This window comes from Vulpes vulpes, chromosome 14 (assembly GCF_048418805.1).
Source record: "Vulpes vulpes isolate BD-2025 chromosome 14, VulVul3, whole genome shotgun sequence".
NCBI classification, from domain to species: Eukaryota; Metazoa; Chordata; class Mammalia; order Carnivora; family Canidae; genus Vulpes; species Vulpes vulpes.
The window spans coordinates 62,765,981-62,786,703 of record NC_132793.1 but is presented as its reverse complement, the minus strand read 5'-3'; the positions used below and the strand labels follow the sequence as shown (position 1 = coordinate 62,786,703).

Here is a 20,723-nt window from a genome sequence, read left to right as displayed (position 1 = left end):
TGCAGGGATCCAGAAATTAGTAAAAAAAAAAAAAAAACAATTTTGAAAAAGAAAACTCACATTTCCCATTTTTTCAAGCTTACTACAGAGCTTCAGTAATCAAGACTGTGTGATAGGATTGGCTTAACGATAGACATATAATCAATGGAATAGAATTTATAGTCCAGTAATAAACCCATACATGTCCAACTGATTTTTTATGAGAATTTCAAGAAAATTCAATAGGGAAAGATAAGTCTTTTTAAGAAATGTTGGTCAGACAATGGGATGCCAACATGCAAAGAACTGTCAGACTACTCTATCACAAGATATACAAAAATTAACTCAAAATGGATCAAACACCTAAATATAAGCACTAAAGCATATAAAATTTTTTAAGAAGATAAAAAAAATCCTCTTGATCTTAGGTAGGGCAGTGGTCTCTTTATTTCACCTAAGATACGAGTTAGGGCACCAGTCATTCTGTGCTATCTGTAATTACTGATTTGCTTACAACTCTCAACCCACTAAACTGAATCTTTTTTTTTAAGGTTTTATTTGTTTGAGAGAGACAGAGAATGAGTGTGCACCTGAGCATGTGGGTGAGTGGGGGGAGGGAGACAGAAAATCTTTAAGGAGACTCCCCAAGGAGCAGGGATGAGCAGCTGGATGATCCCATGACCTGACCAGAAGCCCAAGAGTCAGATGCTTCAACAACTGAGCCACCTAGGACCCCTGAAACTGAATCTTCCTAAGATCAGGCTGTGCCTTCTGAATTTTTACATCTTAGTACCTAATTAAGTGGTTGACACAGAGGAAGCACAAAAGTTAAAAGAGAGCACAAAGTGTGATGCACAGATTTTTGACGGAATCCTAGTATACTTTCGTAGGGTTCAAAAGTTCAAAACTATTTTCATGATAATAAGTCATATGCCATTCACTAGGTTGACATTTGTACTAATAGTGCAAAAGCAACGATGCCCAAGCCCAGCCTAAAGTCTCCGAACTGTGTTAGTTATATCAGTTTTCTATCGATGCTCTAATTCCCCTTATGTGCCATAAGATCACAGAAATATATTATCTTACAGTTCTCTAAGTTAGCAGTCTTAAAATGGGTCTCACCAGGCTAAAAGGAAATGGTCAGGAGAGTTGCATTCCTTTCTGGAAGCTCTGAAGAGGATGCATTGTTTCCTTGCATTTTGTAGCTGCTCTCATTCCTTGGCTCATGGCCCACTTCCTTCATTTTCTATTTAGCTCTGTGGGTTGAGTCCTTTTCATATTGGATTACTCTGAATTCCTCTTCAGCCTCCTTCTTCCACTTTTGAGAAACACTGTGATTACACTGGACCAATTTGGATAATCCAGGATAATCTCACTATTTTAAGGTAAACTGATTAGCAACTTTAATTCCTCTTTGCCCTATAACCTAACATATTCACAGGTCCCAGAAAACAGGATGCAGGCTTCTGGGGGAGGGGGGACATTATCCTGTTTACCACTGTAGTCATATTTTTGTAATATAGAATGGAATAAGAAGAAAAACCAGGTTTACTTAACAGTGTCTTCGATGAGGCAGTAAAAATTAGTAATGTTATTAACTCAACCTTTGAGTGCACCACACATTTTTTCAAAATTAACCAAACTGAGCTCTCACTTCAAGGAAAACTTTAGACAGCATTTGTTGCCAATGATAAAATTAGAGTTTTCAAAGCAAAAATAAGAATTTAGGAAAATTCACATATTGTCAAATGGATAGTTTCCCAATATTTTTAAAATTTTCCTGATGAGACTGCTGGTAATGTTAACAAATAATACTTTTTGATACATATAATAAAATGTGTTAATATTTGGAAGATCAGCTTACCTCAATGAATCAGTATTTTCCACATAGCCAACACATTATGCAACAAAATCATGATTGTAAGAGTCATTCAAAGTGCAAGATGGACCAAGGACATTTTAAAGTTACAGATTACAAAAAGTTCACTGACAGGGTTTCAGATATCACATCGCAATTAAACTTAAACACCACTTAGTAAGTTTGGGTATAGGATCAAAGAAAAACATTCACAATTATCTGAAAAGACCACTAAAATACTCCTCTCTTTTCCAACTATATGTCTGTCTGTATGAGGTTGGATTTTGCTCACTTATTTCAACCAAAACATATCACAACAGTCTGAATAGAGAAGCAGATCTGAGAATTCAGTTTTCTTCATTAAGCCAGACATTAAAGACATTGCAAAAACTAGAAATGATGTCACTCTTCCAGTAAAACTTTCTTTGGGAAAACATAACCATTAAAAAAACAAAAAACAAAAAAACAACAAAAAACTCTATATGTTAACATGTAAGCCTTTATTATTGAATTAACTACTTTTTAAACATTTAGTTTTAAATTAAAATATAAAGAATGGAAGAAGGGGTCCATTTATAAAGAGCCCCAGTCCCAAATTCTTTTGCCAGTCAAATCTGTGATTAGCAGACAGAGCTCCTCCTTTAGGAGGTAAATATCCCACAGGCATTTTTGAGGGCAGTTATGAATATATGCTGAAAAAGGAAAGAATTGATGTTTTTTGAAGTTGTAAAGGAATAAATTATTATGTGGATTATATACCAAACTTGCATTTTAAAAACATTTAGTGAGCTGAAGTCTAAAAAAGCAAGGAATATGGATAAAGTACGTCATGACAACAAAGTGCAGAATAATACTGGCTGGTATTAGTAAAAATTAAGACTTCATCAGTAGAATGCTCCTCAAAAAGAGGTCCTATCACTCCTCAGTTTACATTAGGTAAACTCCAGATTTACACTGTTGGATTAGATGTGTTCCTCAAAGGGAAAATGGAAAGTGAATTCAGGTGACGTGGCATGGCTGCTAACTGCTAGAAACAACTTCTTCAGCTGTACCACCTCTCTGACACTGAATGGTCAGGAAAGACCTTTCCAGTCAATCTAAGCAAACACATAATGAAAGTGACAGAAAAGGGCGGCCATGGTAACCAACTAGAAAATAGAGTAATTATGTCCCCTAAACAGAGCAAACAAAAAGTCTTTTCTTGGAAGGATGATAAAAAAAAAAAAAAAGAACCCTAAATTTAGATCCTTAAGACCTAACTTTTGGCTCAAGTCACATGTTTCCTGAGCTATCTAGGCAAGTTAAACTACCTCTTTAGTCTTCATTTCCTTATGTAAGATAAGAAAATTACTCTAAATATCTTGCTTTAAAATTCGACTGTAATTCACAGTAACACGTTTTATATCCAAATCTTAACATCACATACATCTAAATTAAAAAGGCAGGTTAGTACTCACCAAATTGATGGATTATAATCTGCCATTTGAAAAGCATTGAACTGATTGGTGTTTACAATTGCTTACTGAAAACAACAAAAGTGGGAGGGGTGACCTTCAAAAGTATACTATGATTTTTTTAACCACAGAGGTCTCTTAGGGAGGAAGAAAAATGGATATTCATGTTTGGGCTAATATTCAAACTATGGATATTAACATTACTCAGGTCTTTGGAATTGTCGTATTTATTGGCTACCTGAATTTAGAAATTTAAACAGCATATTGCTTACCCAATGTCAAAAAATCAGTTGCTTAGCTAATGTTTATATTTCCAACTGTTATTTGGAACTTTTGATTCCTTAACTGTTCTCTGGCTAACAAAACTGTACTATAAAATATAAGAAGTTGGGATCCCTGGGTGGCGCAGCAGTTTGGCGCCTGCCTTTGGCCCAGGGAGCGATCCTGGAGACCCAGGATCGAATCCCACATCGGGCTCTTGGTGTATGGAGCCTGTTCTCCCTCTGCCTGTGTCTCTGCCTCTCTCTCTCTCTCTCTCTCTCTCTCTCTGTGTGACTATCATAAAAAATAAAAAAAAAATTTAAAATAAATAAAATAAAATAAAAGAAGTTGTTCATCTAAGAACATATACCTTAAATGTTAATAATGTCACTATCTTGGGATCCCTGGGTGGCGCAGCGGTTTGGCGCCTGCCTTTGGCCCGGGGCGCGATCCTGGAGACCCGGGATCGAATCCCACGTTGGGCTCCTGGTGCATGGAGCCTGCTTCTCCCTCTGCCTATGTCTCTGCTTCTCTCTCTCTCACTGTGTGCCTATCATAAATAAATAAAATTAAAAAAAAAAAATAATGTCACTATCTGGCAAGGATTGTACTTTTCTTAGAGGTTGGGGCAGGCTGTCAGTCAAGAGTTGAAATTTAAACACACTTGTAAATTAAAGCATGTGACAACTATCAATTATTTTTACCAATAGCTAACATATTTAACACTGTGGCAACGTAAGATTCCTCTAACAGATGACTTTGGAACACATATCCCCCCCAATGGGCTTTTAAAGCCTTCTTAGAAAGTGCAGCAGTTTGACATTCTTCTCCACTCTTTCTTCCCCTCTCCCTTTCTCCTTTCCTTCTCTCCTTCCCAGGTTGCCTGACTTGCAGTGAGTGAGGCCTGAAGGCACTTCCCTCTTACTCTTGCTCCCTCTCCTTTATCCTTCGCAGGCCTTTTCTCCAATAAACCTCTAGCACATCTACTCTCCTCTTAGCATCTGCTTCTCTGGGAATTTGAACAAAGAAACCGAGTGCTTGCTTATAAGTCCAGCCACCATCTATGCATCACTATTTAATCTTTACACAAGGCTTACGAACACATTACTATTTCCATTTTACAAATAAGGAAACAAACATTAAGAGCAGAAAAGTCACTTTCCCAGAGTCACACAACTAGAGACAGACATGCGATTTGAACTGTTTGACTTCACAAGAGCCCCGGACCATATTTTCTTAAATAGGCTCCACACTGGGTGTGGAGCCCAATTCAGGGCTTACACTCAACGACCCCAAGATCAAGTCCTGAGCTGAGATCAAGAGTCAGATGCTTAATTCACAGAGCCATCCAGGTGCCCCCCATCCCAGTTATTGGAAAGCAATTAGATTACATTAAGCCTCAGCAAAACTAGACAAATCCCTAGTAACATTTTTCCTGATGCCTATGTGCTTTCACACACTATTACACTTCATCCTAACAAATTTATAAAGCTGATATGCCACTTGACAGATGAACAAATTGGGGCTCAAAGAATGTAATTAACTCCTTCCAGATCATATGTAAGCTCATGACTTTGAGCTCAATACCAGGTTTTCTTTGAATTCAGCTGTTTTACATTATACTGCTTTGCCTAATTAATCAAAATGACAATGTCTTTTGTCTGTTTAGTTTTAGCTAATTTTCTTGAGAATACTGAGCAAAGAATCCACCAAATGATTTATTTTTTTCCAAATGATTTAAAGAGCTATATATGTTTCATATACATATACAGTATAGATACTCCACTAGCAAATTATTTCCTGACCACTTATCTCAGCTACTTGTACTTTAACCAAAGTTTACAGGAAACTAGTTGAAGCTCATTTCAAAAACCTATCTCCAATAACATACCAGTGGTTGAGGCTGGGAGGCAGTGTTCTCTTCACAGCTGACTCAACTGCAATCTTTTGAGTGCAGCATTTTCCTGAACCAGAGTCACCTGATGAAGGGAGTCAGAAGTCTGCTGAATCACTTCTAATGATTAACCCCTGGTTGTTTTCCAGCCTCTAAAAGGGCACAGCCTAGCAGTTATGCACAGTAGGTCAGTCAGAGCCCGATGTCAAAGTAACTCAGTAGTGTATTCAAATATTGGAAGGCGGGTGATATGGGAGTATTTTGGTGTTGTTTTTGCTGTTTGTTGTTTTTCTGCAGGTGGAGCATGTGGTAGATTTTTCAGAAAGGGCAATACTAGGGATCTGGGCGCAAGCAGGTCAGGAAGAGAAGACCCAAGAATAACACCACCATCGTGGAGGTCCTGGAGCCAGTTGTGGGAGGAGAGAGCTAAGGGGCCCCTACCTGATCCACGGGGTGACTTTAGATGGGAAAACTGAGGCCCACAGAGGGCCAGGTGCTTGATTAGAGTCACAGGGAGGGGCAAGGGCCATGGAGACAACAAGAGGTAGAAGACTCCACAGCCTGAGAGAATCCCCACCCCCCAAGCCAGAGCCTCCAATGCCATGCCAGCGAGGTGTAGGGACTAACTGGCAGGTGCTGGGCTGTGGCTGGAGTAGAATCATGGGCAATTTTTCATTTCTTTTTCCTCTTAGCTTTGTATAGTCTCATTTTTAACCTATAACACCTGGGAGTTGGATTAACTGATCTATAAGGTCCTTTCCGGCTATAAAATCCGAACTTTAGCTAACTTCTAAGTATTAATCTGAATATTTGAGAAATGATCCTCTGAGAAATCAATTTCCCTGAGTATACACCTAGTTAGTAGATGAACCAGGATTAAAATCCAATTGGAGGCAGTATAGCAAAGTGGCTATGATAATGGGTCTGAAGTGAGCCATCACAACTCTGGCACTTAAGGACTATGGTAACATAGGACAATTTACAAAGCTCATCTTGGCTTCAGTTTTCTCATCTGTAAAACAAGGATAATAATACTTATCCTATAATTCTGTGAGAGTAAATGTAACACTGCATGGCAAAGAGTAAGCCATGGCAAAGACTAAGATAAATACTAGGTATTCTCTTATCTCCTATCTCATTGTCCAGTCTTCTTTGCAGGTGACCACACAGACTTTATGGATGAATGTGGAATGGACATTAAATTTTGCCATTAAAGTGAGTAAAAGTATACATTTATATGGTAAGATGCTTTATAAAAACGCATGTACAAATACTTCTCTACGGATAAATAACGTTTTAAGAAGGAATCAGTCTTTCAATAAATGTTTATTGAGCCTCTACTGTATGCCAGATACAGACACAGTGCTAAATGCAGGGTATGAGATAATGAACAAAAGAGATACAATCTCAATCTTCATAAGCATTGAAATTTGATTGAAAACAAAATATCCCTGTGAGATCTACCTGTGGGATATGCAAAGCAAATTATATTTGACATGATGGTGACAAATGTAAAAAAATGCACATTAGTATGAGACTAGCTGTACATCTATATTTGTTTCTATACAAGATATTTTTTATAATTAAGTTCTATGTTATTTATAATGGTCACTTCAATGAGATTCTTAATTCTCTGACAATTAGGGAAATTAGGCTATTTCTATTTCTCTACATAAAGTAGAACACTGGAATAGATATGTTTAATTAAGGATACTCCCTTAAAATGTGTGATAAGCACCATCTGTCAGAGGGTTACATGAATGAAATATTACTGTTTTGCTAATAACCAGTAAATAACAATTCCTTAGAGGGCATCATGAAGTTCAGCTTTAGTAAGTTTGTGCTCATTCACTCATTTCTTTTTCCTCCATACACATCATACGCATGTGTATGTGTGCTCGCATGCGTGCAAAGCTGACTAAAGAGACGTCGGTATTCTAGACTTAAGAGTCACCTATATACTGATGGTCTTGAGATTATTTATATTTGAGTGAGGATGATAAAATTGGCCAAGAATCAATCTAGAAAAGAAACTGAATTATTCGTATGTCAAAGTTACTCTATGGCGATGCCTTGAATACTTAATAGATTCCTTAATGCTCGATACATTGACCTAAGGAATCCCCTAATCCATTAACACATCCCTAAAAATCTCTTTAAAGTCAGGTTTGCTATCATTTGACTTTGAATATGACCTATTACCTAGCCGAGTTTACTTGAGTAAAAAGAATAATTCATGTTAGGGTTAGTTAGGAGTATAAAGCACAGTAAAAAGGGCGAAAGTTTGGAGTCCAGTCAACTGTGTTCAAATCTCAATTGTGTCATTTAATTAAATGATTTGTGAAGAGGTCTTTCAGTCTCAGTCACAATGTCTTTGAGTCTCAGCATAAAATGTTTACAAACTAGGAGTAATAGGATTTTTCTTGTAGGACAGTAGTAACTTTAATATAAAAGTGCCTGGCAAACTGTATCTATTTGCTATTTGTGGTATGAGTGGTTGGCTGTATTAACATGAGCACAAATCGAGAGCAAGAATACAAAAAAAACAAAAAACAAAAAAACCCACAAAACCCTGCCTCTCTAAAAAGCTAGCTGCAATACTGAAACAGGCAACTTCCCTTAAGTTACTTACGAGTCCTTTCAACTGGAGAAATAACAAAAGATCAAATAAATCTGGCAAAACTGGGACTGAATGAGAAGATCATAAAGTTGGATGAACTATTAACCAGCAAGATTAGAATATCAATGTGCTGTCCTAAATATGGTTGCATTGATCAAAGGGGAACAAGGAAATTTGGCTGGTGCATCAGGGGCTTTCAACTGAACACATTCCATTTCCCTTTATGGTAGAGTAATTCTGAGAACTCTTTTGGGGGGAACTGGATGTTTCGGGGATCAAAATTAGCTGCCTTTTAGGGGGAGGAGTGATTTAAATACAAGGTGGTGAGGGAAACTGCACCTTACTACTTAACCGAGGAAACTGCATTACACAAGAGAGAAGTAGCCATGGTTCCCTACATCAGTGTTCAAATCTTCAGTGGAAGGAACACCTTCTTTTTTCTCACGTCATCCGTCCGGAGGAAGTAATTTATCTCTTTAAAACTATTGTGGTTACCTCTGACCTCCCAAATTCTCCTGAATCCTTCATTATGTAGGAAACCTAGAGCAGAGGATGAGCACCCGTCCTGAAAGCACATCTACTTCTGGGAGCACAGGTTTCCAAAAGCTACTACGTGGATGGCAAGCGCCCCTCAGCCCGTGGTGGTCAGGGAAACAAAGCCCCCTTCTTACCCAATTCAAACAGCGGCGGGAACGTTTAATTTCTAAACCTGAACGACGCCCTCACCCCCACGTCTAAAACGTTAAGAAGTGCAACCTCGGGCAATGGAAACGGTACCCAGGACAAGGATGGGAAAGTAGCTCTCGGGAATCAAGGGGGACTCAGTCCTGCCAATAGGACGGTAACGACACTTCTTGAATGTTGGGGGGGGGGGGCGGGGGGGTTCGGTGCTACAAGCCGCGGTATATATACATCGTCTTCGGCCTCGCTTGCAGACCCGAGGTCGAGCTCCGAGTTGGGGAGCGATCCTGCGGGGGTAGGAGGAGGAGATAAGCCAGGATCCCAGGGCCTTTTGCAGCAGCAGCAGCAGCAGCAGCAGCAGCAGCAGCAGCAGCAGGGGCCAAGCGCCCCAGGGCTCGATGCAGACTCCTCCCGCTCACTTCTGGGTCCCGCCAAGATGCTACACGGCGCCCCGACCGGCCAGAAACATCAAGCCCAGGAGGCAACGTTGAAATAAAAAAATAAAAAATAAATAAAAAATCGCTTACCGGTGTCCCACGTCTGGCGCCGAAGTAGCAGGAACCCGGGCCCTCCCGCCACAGCGCTGCCAGGCACCCGCTCAGACCACCCTGACGACGGCTCGGGAGCGTCACTGACAACCACCCGGAAGTGCTACCTCCGCTTCCGGGGCAGCCAAGCGCGCGGCGGGAAATTATTTCCCAGAGCCCGGATTAGTGAGGCGGCGAGCGCTGCGGCGGCAGTCGTCTCCCCGGTCCCCACGGCCACCCGAGGGAAGCACCCCAGGCTCGCCGGCAGGGAAGGTAAAGGGCCGCAGCTCGGAAGACGCAGTGTCCCCTGGCGCCCTGGGGAGGTCTCTCCCCGCCCCCTCCACCCCGTGCCCCCAAAGTTTCTGCGGCTCCCTGCTGTGAGGTTGGGAGGGGGCCGGGGTTGAGCGCCCGCGGTGCCCGCTTCTCCTGCGTCCTTCCGCGGCCACCGGCCGGGCCCCGCCGAGCCGTGCGGCCGCAGCCCCCGCACCGCTGCGCCCTGGCCGCCGCCGGCACCGCCGCCGAGCGCGGCTGCAGCGCGGGCTGCGGCGGCTGCCCCCGCCTCCCGTTGGCGCAGCTCGGCGGCTCGGTCCCCCGCCAGGAAGGCGCTAGGCCGCCCGCGTCTCCCGTTTCCATAGAACCCGCTGGGACGCCTCTCGCGGGAGTCTCTTGGCTGCTTGACATGATGGAGCGTCGGTGCAGGTGGCCGGGATCCCCCCCCACACCCGCCGCAGGCCCACCTACCAGTGACGGGGGGAAATGGGGTCAGTCTCGTCTCCCCGGCAGCATCTGTTAACAGACCCGAGCGGTCCGGATCCCTGCTCTGCGGCGGCTGCATGCCTTTAAACCTACACACACACACTCTTCCCCTAAAAGAAGGATGGACGCGCCTGGGGGTTGTACTGTCTCAGCTGCCTGAAGGCTGGGAACGAGCCTAGAGGATTATCCTGAGATCTCTCCCACTTCCAAAGTCTCTGGTTAATACTGAAAAACAGAATTGATTTGTCACGGATGCTCCCTATCAGGATTTGACCTCGCAATTAGATGGAGCTTGTTTTTGGAAGCGACAAGCCCCCCCCTCCCCTTTTTTTATGATTCTATCCCCCCACTCCTTTTTTTTTTCTTTTTTCTTTTTTTTTTTTTCCTTCCCCGTTGAGACCTTAGGAATGGATTTAAATTGACGGTGTACGGATGACGGAGTGCCTTGTGAACTTTTCGGTTTCTGTGGTTAAGTTATGCCTCAGTTCCTAGAAGTATGTGACGATGTGCAAGACGTTCCCGTTTCAGGGACGTTTTGCTTGTATCGCAGGTGTTCAGCACGTACATTGAATGCCAGCGGTGGGTTTTTATATACGGGGGTTAATCTGATTATGTCCAACTTAAAAGGGTTATTCTTGATTTAAATGGACTAGGATGTTTTAAATACTTGAATGTGGAAGTTATTGTGAAGACAATTAGCCTTCGATAAATACAAATCCGCCCCTTTTTATATCTGTTTTCTAAATCCAGATCTCTCCCCCAGCACCCCCCCACCTTACTGACTTAGGTTCAATTGGAGGATTGACTGTTTTCCTGCTTCCTTAAAGCAGAAAGCATAAGTCAGGTGAAAGCCTTTGAAACAGTGGTGAAATGTGGTTACCTTTCATAATCGAAATTCAAACGTTTTGTGATTTGAGATGAGTATCCTCAGTTTTCACTAATGTCCAAAAGCAGTTGGGTTCTTTGGAAAACCAATCGTGTGACATTATTAATCAGACAGTGTTTTTCTGATTCATTATTCTAAGATAGGCTTTTCACTGCTTAAACAATTTTCAAAATGAACTGTTGCATGTAGACTGAATAATAAAACCTGAAGAAGGTGAGGAACCTGTTTCTCAGTAATACAACTATAATGGAATATTATGTAACCCTTGTAATCGACTCTCCATAAATATGCTAATGGAAGTGGTATGCTGCCCAATTTCTAACTTTCTAAGGACGTCTTACTGCCTAAAAGTAAAATATTCCTGAAACTTTTAAGTTGACTTAGTTTTTACTTTCTTTATATTAAAATTATGTTTATGTAGGCTGTTTTGTTTATTCTTGGTGAAGCTCATTTGAATTAGTCTGGTGATTAATTCATACACGATCCGTTTGGAGAGGAAAATGATGAAAATTTCCTTTTCCATAAGGAAAACAAAATGGCACTCTTTAGTTCTTAAAAATGTTTTGAAACTTTAGAACTTGGTCTTATTTTTATAATTGTGCTTAAATATTTTCAGTAATACTCATCGTCTAAATATCTCCTCAGCCTCCTAGTAGATTTCCTTTATAGCAGTGTATTTTTTTCTTGCTCAAAGGAGATTACTTTGTAAAATTATAATGTGGTTAAAAGTATTAGACTAAATTCTGAAATTTAAGTCAAAGTGGTATCGTAGAAAAGGCATATAACTTTTGCAGAAACAGGCAGATCTTTGCACTGAACCTTGATTTGGCCATTTTGCCAGCTGTGTATCCACGAGCTAGTTTCTTAAATGCTAAGATTCCCCAGTATCCTCGTCTGTGTAGGAAGGGTAAACAACACTTACACTGTCCATGAGGAAATGAACTAACATGCAGTGGGTGGGCCATAATAGGCCCTCAATAAAAGTGAACTGCTTGTTCACCTTACATACCATGCTCCTACTAAGTAATTAAAGCGGGTTTGACTTTCATCCCCTATGACTAACCAGCATAGACCATTCTTTGTTCCCTGAGCATTGTCTCTCTTGTCCATTTTGTTCCCTTAAGGGCCCCTTTATCCATAAAAGTAGTATCTCCAGTTCAGCCTGTTCCTTGTATGGTACTGGATGGATTGAACATCTCCAGAAGCCCTCTTAATCTGTCATTTCTTCTTCACCGCAGTCACTTGGCTGCAACTTCATTTCCTCCCTCTCTTCAGTCACCCTGAGCATAACTGCTTCTTTCCCAAATCATGCCAATAAAGTAAAAGTGTCCCTCAGGTCTCACTACTGGGGATCTCAGTCACATAACTATACACATATGCACACACACATAAACACACCTACTCCGTATCTGTAAAGGAGGAATCAGGAAATGGACACTACATCTTTAAGAAAAATTCCAAAGGCCAGCTGAATGAAATTAAGCCAAAGGCCTAATTTGGCTCCTAGGCCGAGAGGGTACAGAATTCCTAAACTCCACTTGATGTTCTAGCGTTCAGAGCCAAACGATAGTTTACTCAATATGAATACAGTGATTTGTATCACTGTATGTATGTATTTTGCAATATTGGTTAAAACAGAGATCCAGTGCTTTGACCTTTTTCACTTATTTACTTACCAGTTAAATGCTTTTAGATAAGAGAAACCGTGAAAATCTTAAAATTATTAAAGCAGCAATATTGATTATATTCAAGTGTTGATATATCCTTTTGAGAATAGGGAATTTTCAAAGATTTTCTTTAGATTTAAAATCAGAATAGAAGTAGATTTAAAACCAAAATGTCTCACTAGAACAACATTAGAAGCCATTAGTTTTCAACCTGGTGGCCTTGAAATGCGTATTCACCGGAATGGAAGAATGATCACAATATAATTTTAAATAAAAATTTAGATACAGAACTACATAGTAATCTCAATTTTGTTTTATATATGTATTTTTTTCACACATACATAAAACATTGAAGTCATACCTCTTTCCCTGCCCCCAGATGTTAACAGTGGATTACTGGGAGCAGGGATTAGAGGTGACTTTAATCTTCCTATATGCTTTGTAGTATTTTTTAAATTTTCTATAATCATGGATTAATTAAAGTTAACTAGAAATTTTTTCGGGTAATCTTTAATTCTTAAATGCAAATAAACTGTTTAGTTTAATCCTTTGTCTTAGTTATTAGCATACTAATAGAGTGCATTATATTTTCCAAATTCTGATATCCTATGGCTGATCATAAAATCATTTGTAATGCGGAGTAGCATTTCCTGTCACAAACCTTGTTAAGTATCCTTGCCTCTGTTTTTTGGGGTCACTCTCTTCTTTTAGTGAACTGTTAGACCCTGTTTTTTTATTCTCTGTCCCGAACCAGACCTTTGCATTCATCTATATTCCTGCCTCTACTTTTCCCGGACTTCTCTTTTCAACATACTGTGTGTGTCCTATTCAAATATGTTCTAGCTGCATATTATATTGTAAAGAATTCATAGGACCTAAAAAACTGGTACATAATAAAACGTTCTTAATTATGATGAGTGCTATAGGTTTATTTGCATTTCTAACTAGCACCAACTGCAGAGGAATTTCAGGCATCAGGGATAGGCCCATGTGGGAGATATTTTGGGAAAGTCCACACCACAGAGACAGTTGCTTTCTCTGCATAAATGCCAGCTCTGTTCACAGTCATTATCTCCTTAGTTGTGTGTATTATATGGTTCAAGGTAAGTAACTGGATATTTTTTTAATTACTACAACATTTAAAAAATTACTGCAAAAGCATTTTTTTATAACTGAGAATTTAGTATATAATTTTTCACTTTTTGACAGTAAAGATAAAACCTTTAAATAAATGCTTTTTTGTTGTTGTTGTTGGGTTAGGATAGTATGTTCTGATAAATGCCTGAAGGACCACCCCCTACAAGTTCTAGAAAAAGATATAATTTCCCTAGAAATACCAATGATAGAATTATATTGTAGTGCGTTGATTTACTTTCTTGTGCTAGAAGACGTCTAGCAATTAACCCTTGATCCCTGTACCCCAGAACATATCACCCACACAAAACTTGGCCCTATTTATAAGGACTTTGAATGATTTGAGTCATTGGTAGGTGTTAAGCTGATATTATATAGGCTTTCCTTGGATTCATTGACATATCAGGCTATTGTTTCTTATTTTCTTAATTCTGCAGGGTTATAGGAACAACTATTACACTGCCAATTCTACCCATATATCTCTATGCGGCTATTTCTGTATATACAGCTATCAATTTTTTGTGTATCTGTGGGGGTTCTATCTCTGATCCTGCCTGTAAATTTGTCATAGGATATGGTATTAAAAAGCTTTGCTAAATGTATTGTAAACTGTTCTCTCCAGTAGATCATTTGATTATAGGATGCTCTTCAATTATGTTCTTAGAATTTGTTTTTAAGAAATTGTGCTAGTTACTGTGCTATCACTAGGATTCACAGTTCTATGAAAGATTAGCCAATAGCCCAGGTTTTCTGATAAACTTGTGAGTAAATGCCATGTGTTCTGATTTTTAAAAAAGATTGCTTGGTTGATTTGAGAGTGAGAAAGAGTACAGCAGGGAGAGGAGCAGAAGGAGTGGGAGAGAATCCCAAGCAGACTCCTCCCAGAAGAGCTCCAACATGGGGCTCAATCCCAAGACCCGACATGGTGTCCTGAGCCAAAACAAGGGTCAGCCACTTAACCAAGTGAGCCACCCAGGTACCCCGAATTGTTTTTTTGTTTTTGTTTTTGTTTTTTTTTAAGATTTTATTTATTTATTCCTGAGAATACAAGGAGAGAGAGAGGGGCAGAGACACACACAGGCAGTGGGAGAAGCAGGCTCCATGCAGGGAGCTGGACGTGGGACCAGATCCGGGTGCTCCAAGATCATGCCTGGGGCTGAAGGTGGTGCTAAACTGTTGAGCCACCTGGGCTGCCCCGTGATTGATTTCTTTCTTTTTCTTTCTTTCTTTCTTTCTTTCTTTCTTTCTTTCTTTCTTTCTTTCTTTCTTTCTATTTATTTTGCACGATTTCTTTTTTAATATTTGTATTTGCAGAATGTTTGAATCAGGACATCCTCTTATTTCACCTGTATTTCTTCCTTTTCCTTTTGCTTGTTTAGTTTCAGTTTCATATTTTAATTGTTTCTCAGAGGAAATAAATTGCATTAAAAAAACTTTCCTGAATTCTACCCTTAAGCACAGTTGGTTCGCTTTAATTTTACTGTGGACTCTTGCTTTAACAGAAAATGCTGTTAAATATACAAAGTGGGTGTATTTGTTCCATTAAAAAGACAGTATGAGGGACGCCTGGATGGCTCAGCGGTCGAGCGTCAGCCTTCCGTCAGCCTTCGGCTGAGGTCCTAATTCCAGGATCCGGGATCAGGTCCCACATCGGGCTCCCTGCGTGGAGTCTACTTCTGTCTCTGCCTATGTCTCTGCCTCTCTGTGTCTCTCATGAATAAGTAAATAAAATCTTTAAGAAAAAAATTTAAAAATGAAAAGAATATAATTAAGATAAAAGTTTGCATGATACACATCCAAATCATTTAGTAATTTATGTATCAAAGTGTGTTAAAGTGTCAATTATAATAAACATTCAAATTGTGAAATAGCAGTTAATTAACTTAATCTAAAAGAAGAATATGATAATTTTTTCCCTTATAGTTCTATATAACATACATTTAGTTCTCAGGAAGCAGAAGAATAAAATTTAAAGGCCAATCTTTAAAACTTTCTGGATGATAGTATTACGGTGATCTTTTTTTAATTGCTTTCGGTATGTATATTCCAATTATTTAACAGTAGTTTCTGTATGTTAGTATTTTGGGATAGCCAGACAGGCAGATTTTACCTTTTTTTTTTTTTTTTTTAAGATTTTATTTATTTATTTGAGAGAGAGCACATTTGGAAGAAAGGCAGAGGGAGAGAAGGAGAATCCCAAGCAGGCTCCAAGCTCAGCACAAAGCCAGACTCCGGGCTTGATCTCAGGGCACTGAGATCAAGAGTTGGACACTTAACTGATGGACTCAGGTGCCGCAAGATTTTAGGTTTTTAAAGCTAATCAAACTTTCATTTTTTGGCAACATTTCTTGATATAGCTTATGAAATAGCTTTTTGAAACTTTAAAATGTATACGTAAGTGTAGTAGGTAATACAAATATGGTAAAAACACTTGTGTTCCTCTGATAAAAGTGGCTTTCAAGAAATATAAAACCAATTAGATTGCCTTTCCATTAGAATACCAAAATGATATTAAGATATGTTGAATTTCACTTACCTAGTATTTAACCTGTCATTTTCTTTTTTATTTTTAAATTATTTTTTAATGCTTTTATTTAAATTCCAGTTAACTTACAGTGTAATATTGGCTTCAGGTGTACAGTATAGTGATTCAGTACTTCATACCTCATCTGGTGCTCTTCACAAGTGCACTTCTTAATCCCCAGTATCTATCTAACTCCTCTCCCTCTAGTAACCAGCAGTTCTCTAAGAGTCTTTTTCTTGGTTTGCCTCTGTTTTTCCTCCCCCATTGGTTTGGTTTGTTTCTTAAATTCCGCATGAGTGAAATCATAGAGTATTTGTCTTTATCTGACTGACCTTCTTTCAGATAATACTGTCTAGCTCCATTCAAGTCGTTGCCAACAGCAAGATTTCCTTCTTTTTGATGGTTGAGTCCATTGTATCTAGGTCTATAGGTAAAGATATCTCACATCTTTATCCATTCATCAGTCAGTGGACACTTAAGCTGTTTCCATGATTTTCCTGTTGTAGACAGTGCTGCTAAAAACATCAGGGTGTATATATCCCTTTGAATTAGTATTTTTTTTTTATTCTTTAGGTAAATGCCTAATAATGCAAATCCTGGATCATAGGGTAGTTCTGTTTTTACTTCATGAGGAATCTCTACGGTTTTCCAGAGTGGTTTCTCCCACTTGCATTCCCATCAACAGTGCAGAAGGGTTCCCCTTTCTTTGCTTCCTCACCAACACCTGTTGTTTCTTATGTTGATTTTAGTCATTCTGATGGGGATGACATGATACCTCCTTATAGTTTTGATTTGTATTTTCCTGGTGACCAATGATGTTGAGCATCTTTTCATGTGTCAATTGGCCATCTGGATGTCTTTTTTGGAAAAATAGCTATTTGTGTCTTCTGCCCATTTTTAAATGGATTATTTGGGTTTTGGGTATAGAATTTGGTAAGGTATTTATATATTTTAGATGCTAATATCCAAATCTTTGGATACCCTTTATCAGATAAATATCATTTGCAAATGTCTTCTCCCCTTCCTAGATTGCCTTTTAGTTTTACTGATTTTTTTTTTTTCTAGCTGTGCAGAAGCTTTTTATTTTGATGAAATACCAGTAGTTTCTTTTTGGTTTTGTTTCCCTTGCCTGACGTGACCCATCTAGAAAGAAGTTATTGCCTGTGTCCTCCTCTAGGACTTTTATGGCTTCAGGTCTCACATTACGGTCTTTAATCCATTTTGAATTTATTTTTGTGTATTATATCAAAAAGTGATCCAGTATCATTCTTTCACATGTTGGTATCCAGTTTTCCAACATTATTTGTCAAAGATACCTTCTTTTTCTCATTGGATATTCTTTCCTGCTTTGTCAAAAATGATGTGACTGTATAGTTGTGGGTTCATTTCTGGGTTTTCTATTCTGTTCCACTGATCTACGTGTCTCTCCTTGTGCCAGTACCATACTGTTTTGGTCACTAAACTTTTATAATAGAACTTGAATTCTGAAATTGTGATGCCTCAAGCTTTGCTTTGCTTTTTCAAGGAGGACCTACCATTTTCTTTCTTTCTTTCTTTTTTTAATTATTTGTTCATGAGAGAGACAGAGAGTCAGAGACATAGGCAGAGGTAGAAGCAGGCTTCCCTCAGGAAGCCTGATGGGGGACTATATCTCAGGACCGTAGGGATCATGCCCTGAGCCAAAGGCAAACAAGTGCTCAACCACTGAGCCACCCAGGTGTCCCAGGACCTATCATTTTCTAAAGGAAACTTGCTTAAAGGGTTTATTTACTTCCCTAGAATTAATAGAATTTCTCCCTCGTATGGTCATCTGCCTTATAATCCACTTGCGGCTTTATTGTATATGTGTTAATATATGTTCTGCATCAGACTAAATCATTATTTTGAGCAACAGAGCGTATTCTTTGTAAAGATTTTATATGTTACCAGTCTGTACTAATGGATAGTATCATTCAGGAGCTACGTCCTATTTCCCATAAAATTGGTTTAAAAATTGGTGATTAATACAGGAAGATTTCCTTCTGCAAGACGCCATTTACATTTTATTTACTGATGATGATATGACACATGAATGGTTTTTCATAAGACACCAAGTTCTATTATGTACATCGTATGTATAGTTTTGTATCAGAGCCTTTAAACTTTTATTTTTTATTTTATTTTTATTTTTTTTAAGATTTTATTTGAGAGGGAGAGGTAGAAGCACAATCCCTGGGAGTCTGACATGGGGCTTGATCCCAGGACCCTGGGATCATGACCTGAGCTGGAGTTACACAATTAACTGAGCCACCTACACACCTATATTTTTATTCTAATATTTATTTGATCATTTATTTTAGAGAAAGAGTGCTTTGGGAGCAGAGGTAAGAGCAGAAGGAGAGGGAGAGAGAAAATACTCAAGCAGCTCCCCGATGAGTCGTGGAGCCCAACACAGGGCTCAATCCCAAGACCCTGAGATCATGACCTGAGCTGAAATCAAGAGTTGGCTGATAAGCCAATTGAGCCACCTAAGCACCCCAGAACCTTTTAACTTTAAAAAATGTGTCATTGAAGGGCCTTATCCTTAAGATACTTTATGTTCTCTATCTTTAATTTTAGGATTTTTGAGGATCAGTGCATTTTATCCCTTTGTCTCCTTTGGAGCCAATAGAGAAATAAGAAAGTGATATTTTGGGGTCAAAATAACAGCTTTTTTTTTTACTGAATAAAAGTTGGTCTGGAGGAGGTAGTTTTTTCATGTTTTGTTTTTGAAGATTTTAATTTATTTAGAGTGCCCTAGCACAGAGGGAGGGGAGAGGGAGAAGCAGACCTCCTGCTGAGCAGGGAGCCCTACACAGGACTCAATTCCAGATCCCAGGATCATGACCCAGGCCAAAGGCAGATGCGTAACCAACTGAGTGGCTCAGGTACCCTGGAGGAGGTAGCTTTGTACAACTCTAGTGTGCTGCCTTTTTTTTTTTTTTTCCATTTCCCCTAGTGTGCTACTTAATACATAATCTCTGAGATTCATTTACTCATGAGGCTTTAAGACTACTACTGGCAGCTTCTTAGGACAGGTCAAAAAGCATTAATAGGAACTATCTTTGCAAGTATGCAGGTATGTCTAGCAAAGCATATCCATTTAGTTCTCTCAAGCAACTTTTCCCAAAACAAGGAGTGATGATGAGTAGAGGTGTACTTACTATTAGCTGACATCACTCAAAGGAAAGGAAGGTTCACTCTTAACCCTGAGTAATGCCTTAAATTGTTCATAGTGAGACTTTTTTTGACATTTTACTCAAAAATGAATTTCACCTTTTACATAAACACATATATGTATGTACTTCCTATGTTTTTAGTATCTATATATATTTAGTCTTTTTTTTTTTTTTTTTTTTTTTTAAGATTTTATTTACCCATGAGAGAGAGAGAGAGAGAGGCAGGCAGAGACACAGGCAGAGGGAGAAGCAGGCTCCATGTAGGGAGCCCGACGTGGGACTCGATCCTGGGACTCCAGGATCAGGCCTTGGGCCAAAGGCAGCGCTAAACCGCTGAGCCACCCAGGATGCCCCTATATTTAGTCTTTGACAATAGAATTTCTATAAAGAACTCTGTTCTTTATACACTTGTCTTTTCTATGTAACACTTGTTACCAGTTGTTTCTTACTATTCATGGGCTCAAACAAGTATAATTTTTTAGTTTCCTTTTAATTGTCTGTAAAGAGTTCAACTGTTTTTGCTCTATGGCATTAATTAAACACTAATCTACAGCTATAGTGACAAAATTGTTAGAGAAGTGGAAAATTACCAATTTCTATAGTCCCTGTTTTCCTCATCTATAAAAAGAAACTAAATTTTGTCTAAGATGCTATCAGTTCTGAAGTTCTAATGTCATTAAAACAAAATCCTATATTCTCATTAAAAATACTGTGAGGTATTGTCTTTCTTGCTTAAGAAATGTGCCATTTCAGGGGCAGCCCCGGTGTCTCAGCAGTTTAGCACCACCTTCTGCCCAGGGCCTGATCCTGGAGACCCAGGATCGAGTCCCACGTCGGGCTCCCTGCATGGAGCCTGCTTCTCCATCTGCCTGTGTCTCTGCTTCTCTCTCTCTCTTTCTGTGTCTCTCATGAATAAATAAATAAAAACTTTAAAAAAAAATGTGCCACTTCAAATACAAGTGCTTCATGAACTACAGTTATATGGGTATTAAGGTCTACATAAATTTGAAAACTATGATTTTTTTTCAGTCTACTTTCCAGGTAATGAAATTAACATATAGCAGAGTTACAAAATGTAGATTGGGAATAGAATCCAGGGTCATTGTATGTACTTATTATCCTAACATAGTTGGTGTAAATGCATGAGTTCTATCAACTTCTGTAACAGAAGTTTATGTACTTTGCACTATTTGTCCAGAAATATTTTAAAAATTGTTATAAAATTTGATCAGATTTCATTGTGCACAGGGTACTTGTTTCAGAAGTTCTTAGCAAAAACAGTGCT

At 39.1% G+C, this 20,723-nt stretch overlaps 2 protein-coding genes across 12 annotated transcripts in view; one reads left to right on the top strand and one right to left on the bottom strand.

Annotated features, from left to right (window-relative positions):
• The window catches only part of KIAA0825 (KIAA0825 ortholog), a 388,584-nt gene extending 379,156 nt beyond the window's left edge, over positions 1-9,428 (bottom strand). For 6 of the 10 annotated variants that reach the window (XM_072736775.1, XM_072736778.1, XM_025992891.2 and 3 more), the window contains exon 1: positions 9,275-9,428. The gene's annotated coding sequence lies outside the window, so the exon portion shown is untranslated. Of the gene's footprint in view, positions 1-3,922; positions 4,103-5,443; positions 5,524-9,274 lie in introns of those variants that run through there. The other 4 variants (XM_025992892.2, XM_072736776.1, XM_072736777.1 and 1 more) reach the window with 4 other exon arrangements.
• The window catches only part of SLF1 (SMC5-SMC6 complex localization factor 1), an 83,819-nt gene continuing 64,300 nt past the window's right edge, over positions 1,205-20,723 (top strand). The window contains exons 1-2 of one of the 2 annotated variants that reach the window (XM_025992894.2): positions 1,205-1,364; positions 6,605-6,661. In XM_025992894.2, the coding sequence (XP_025848679.2) occupies positions 6,626-6,661 (36 nt within the window). In that variant the 5' untranslated portion in view covers positions 1,205-1,364; positions 6,605-6,625. Of the gene's footprint in view, positions 1,365-6,604; positions 6,662-9,412; positions 9,548-20,723 lie in introns of those variants that run through there. The other variant, XM_025992895.2, reaches the window with a different exon arrangement.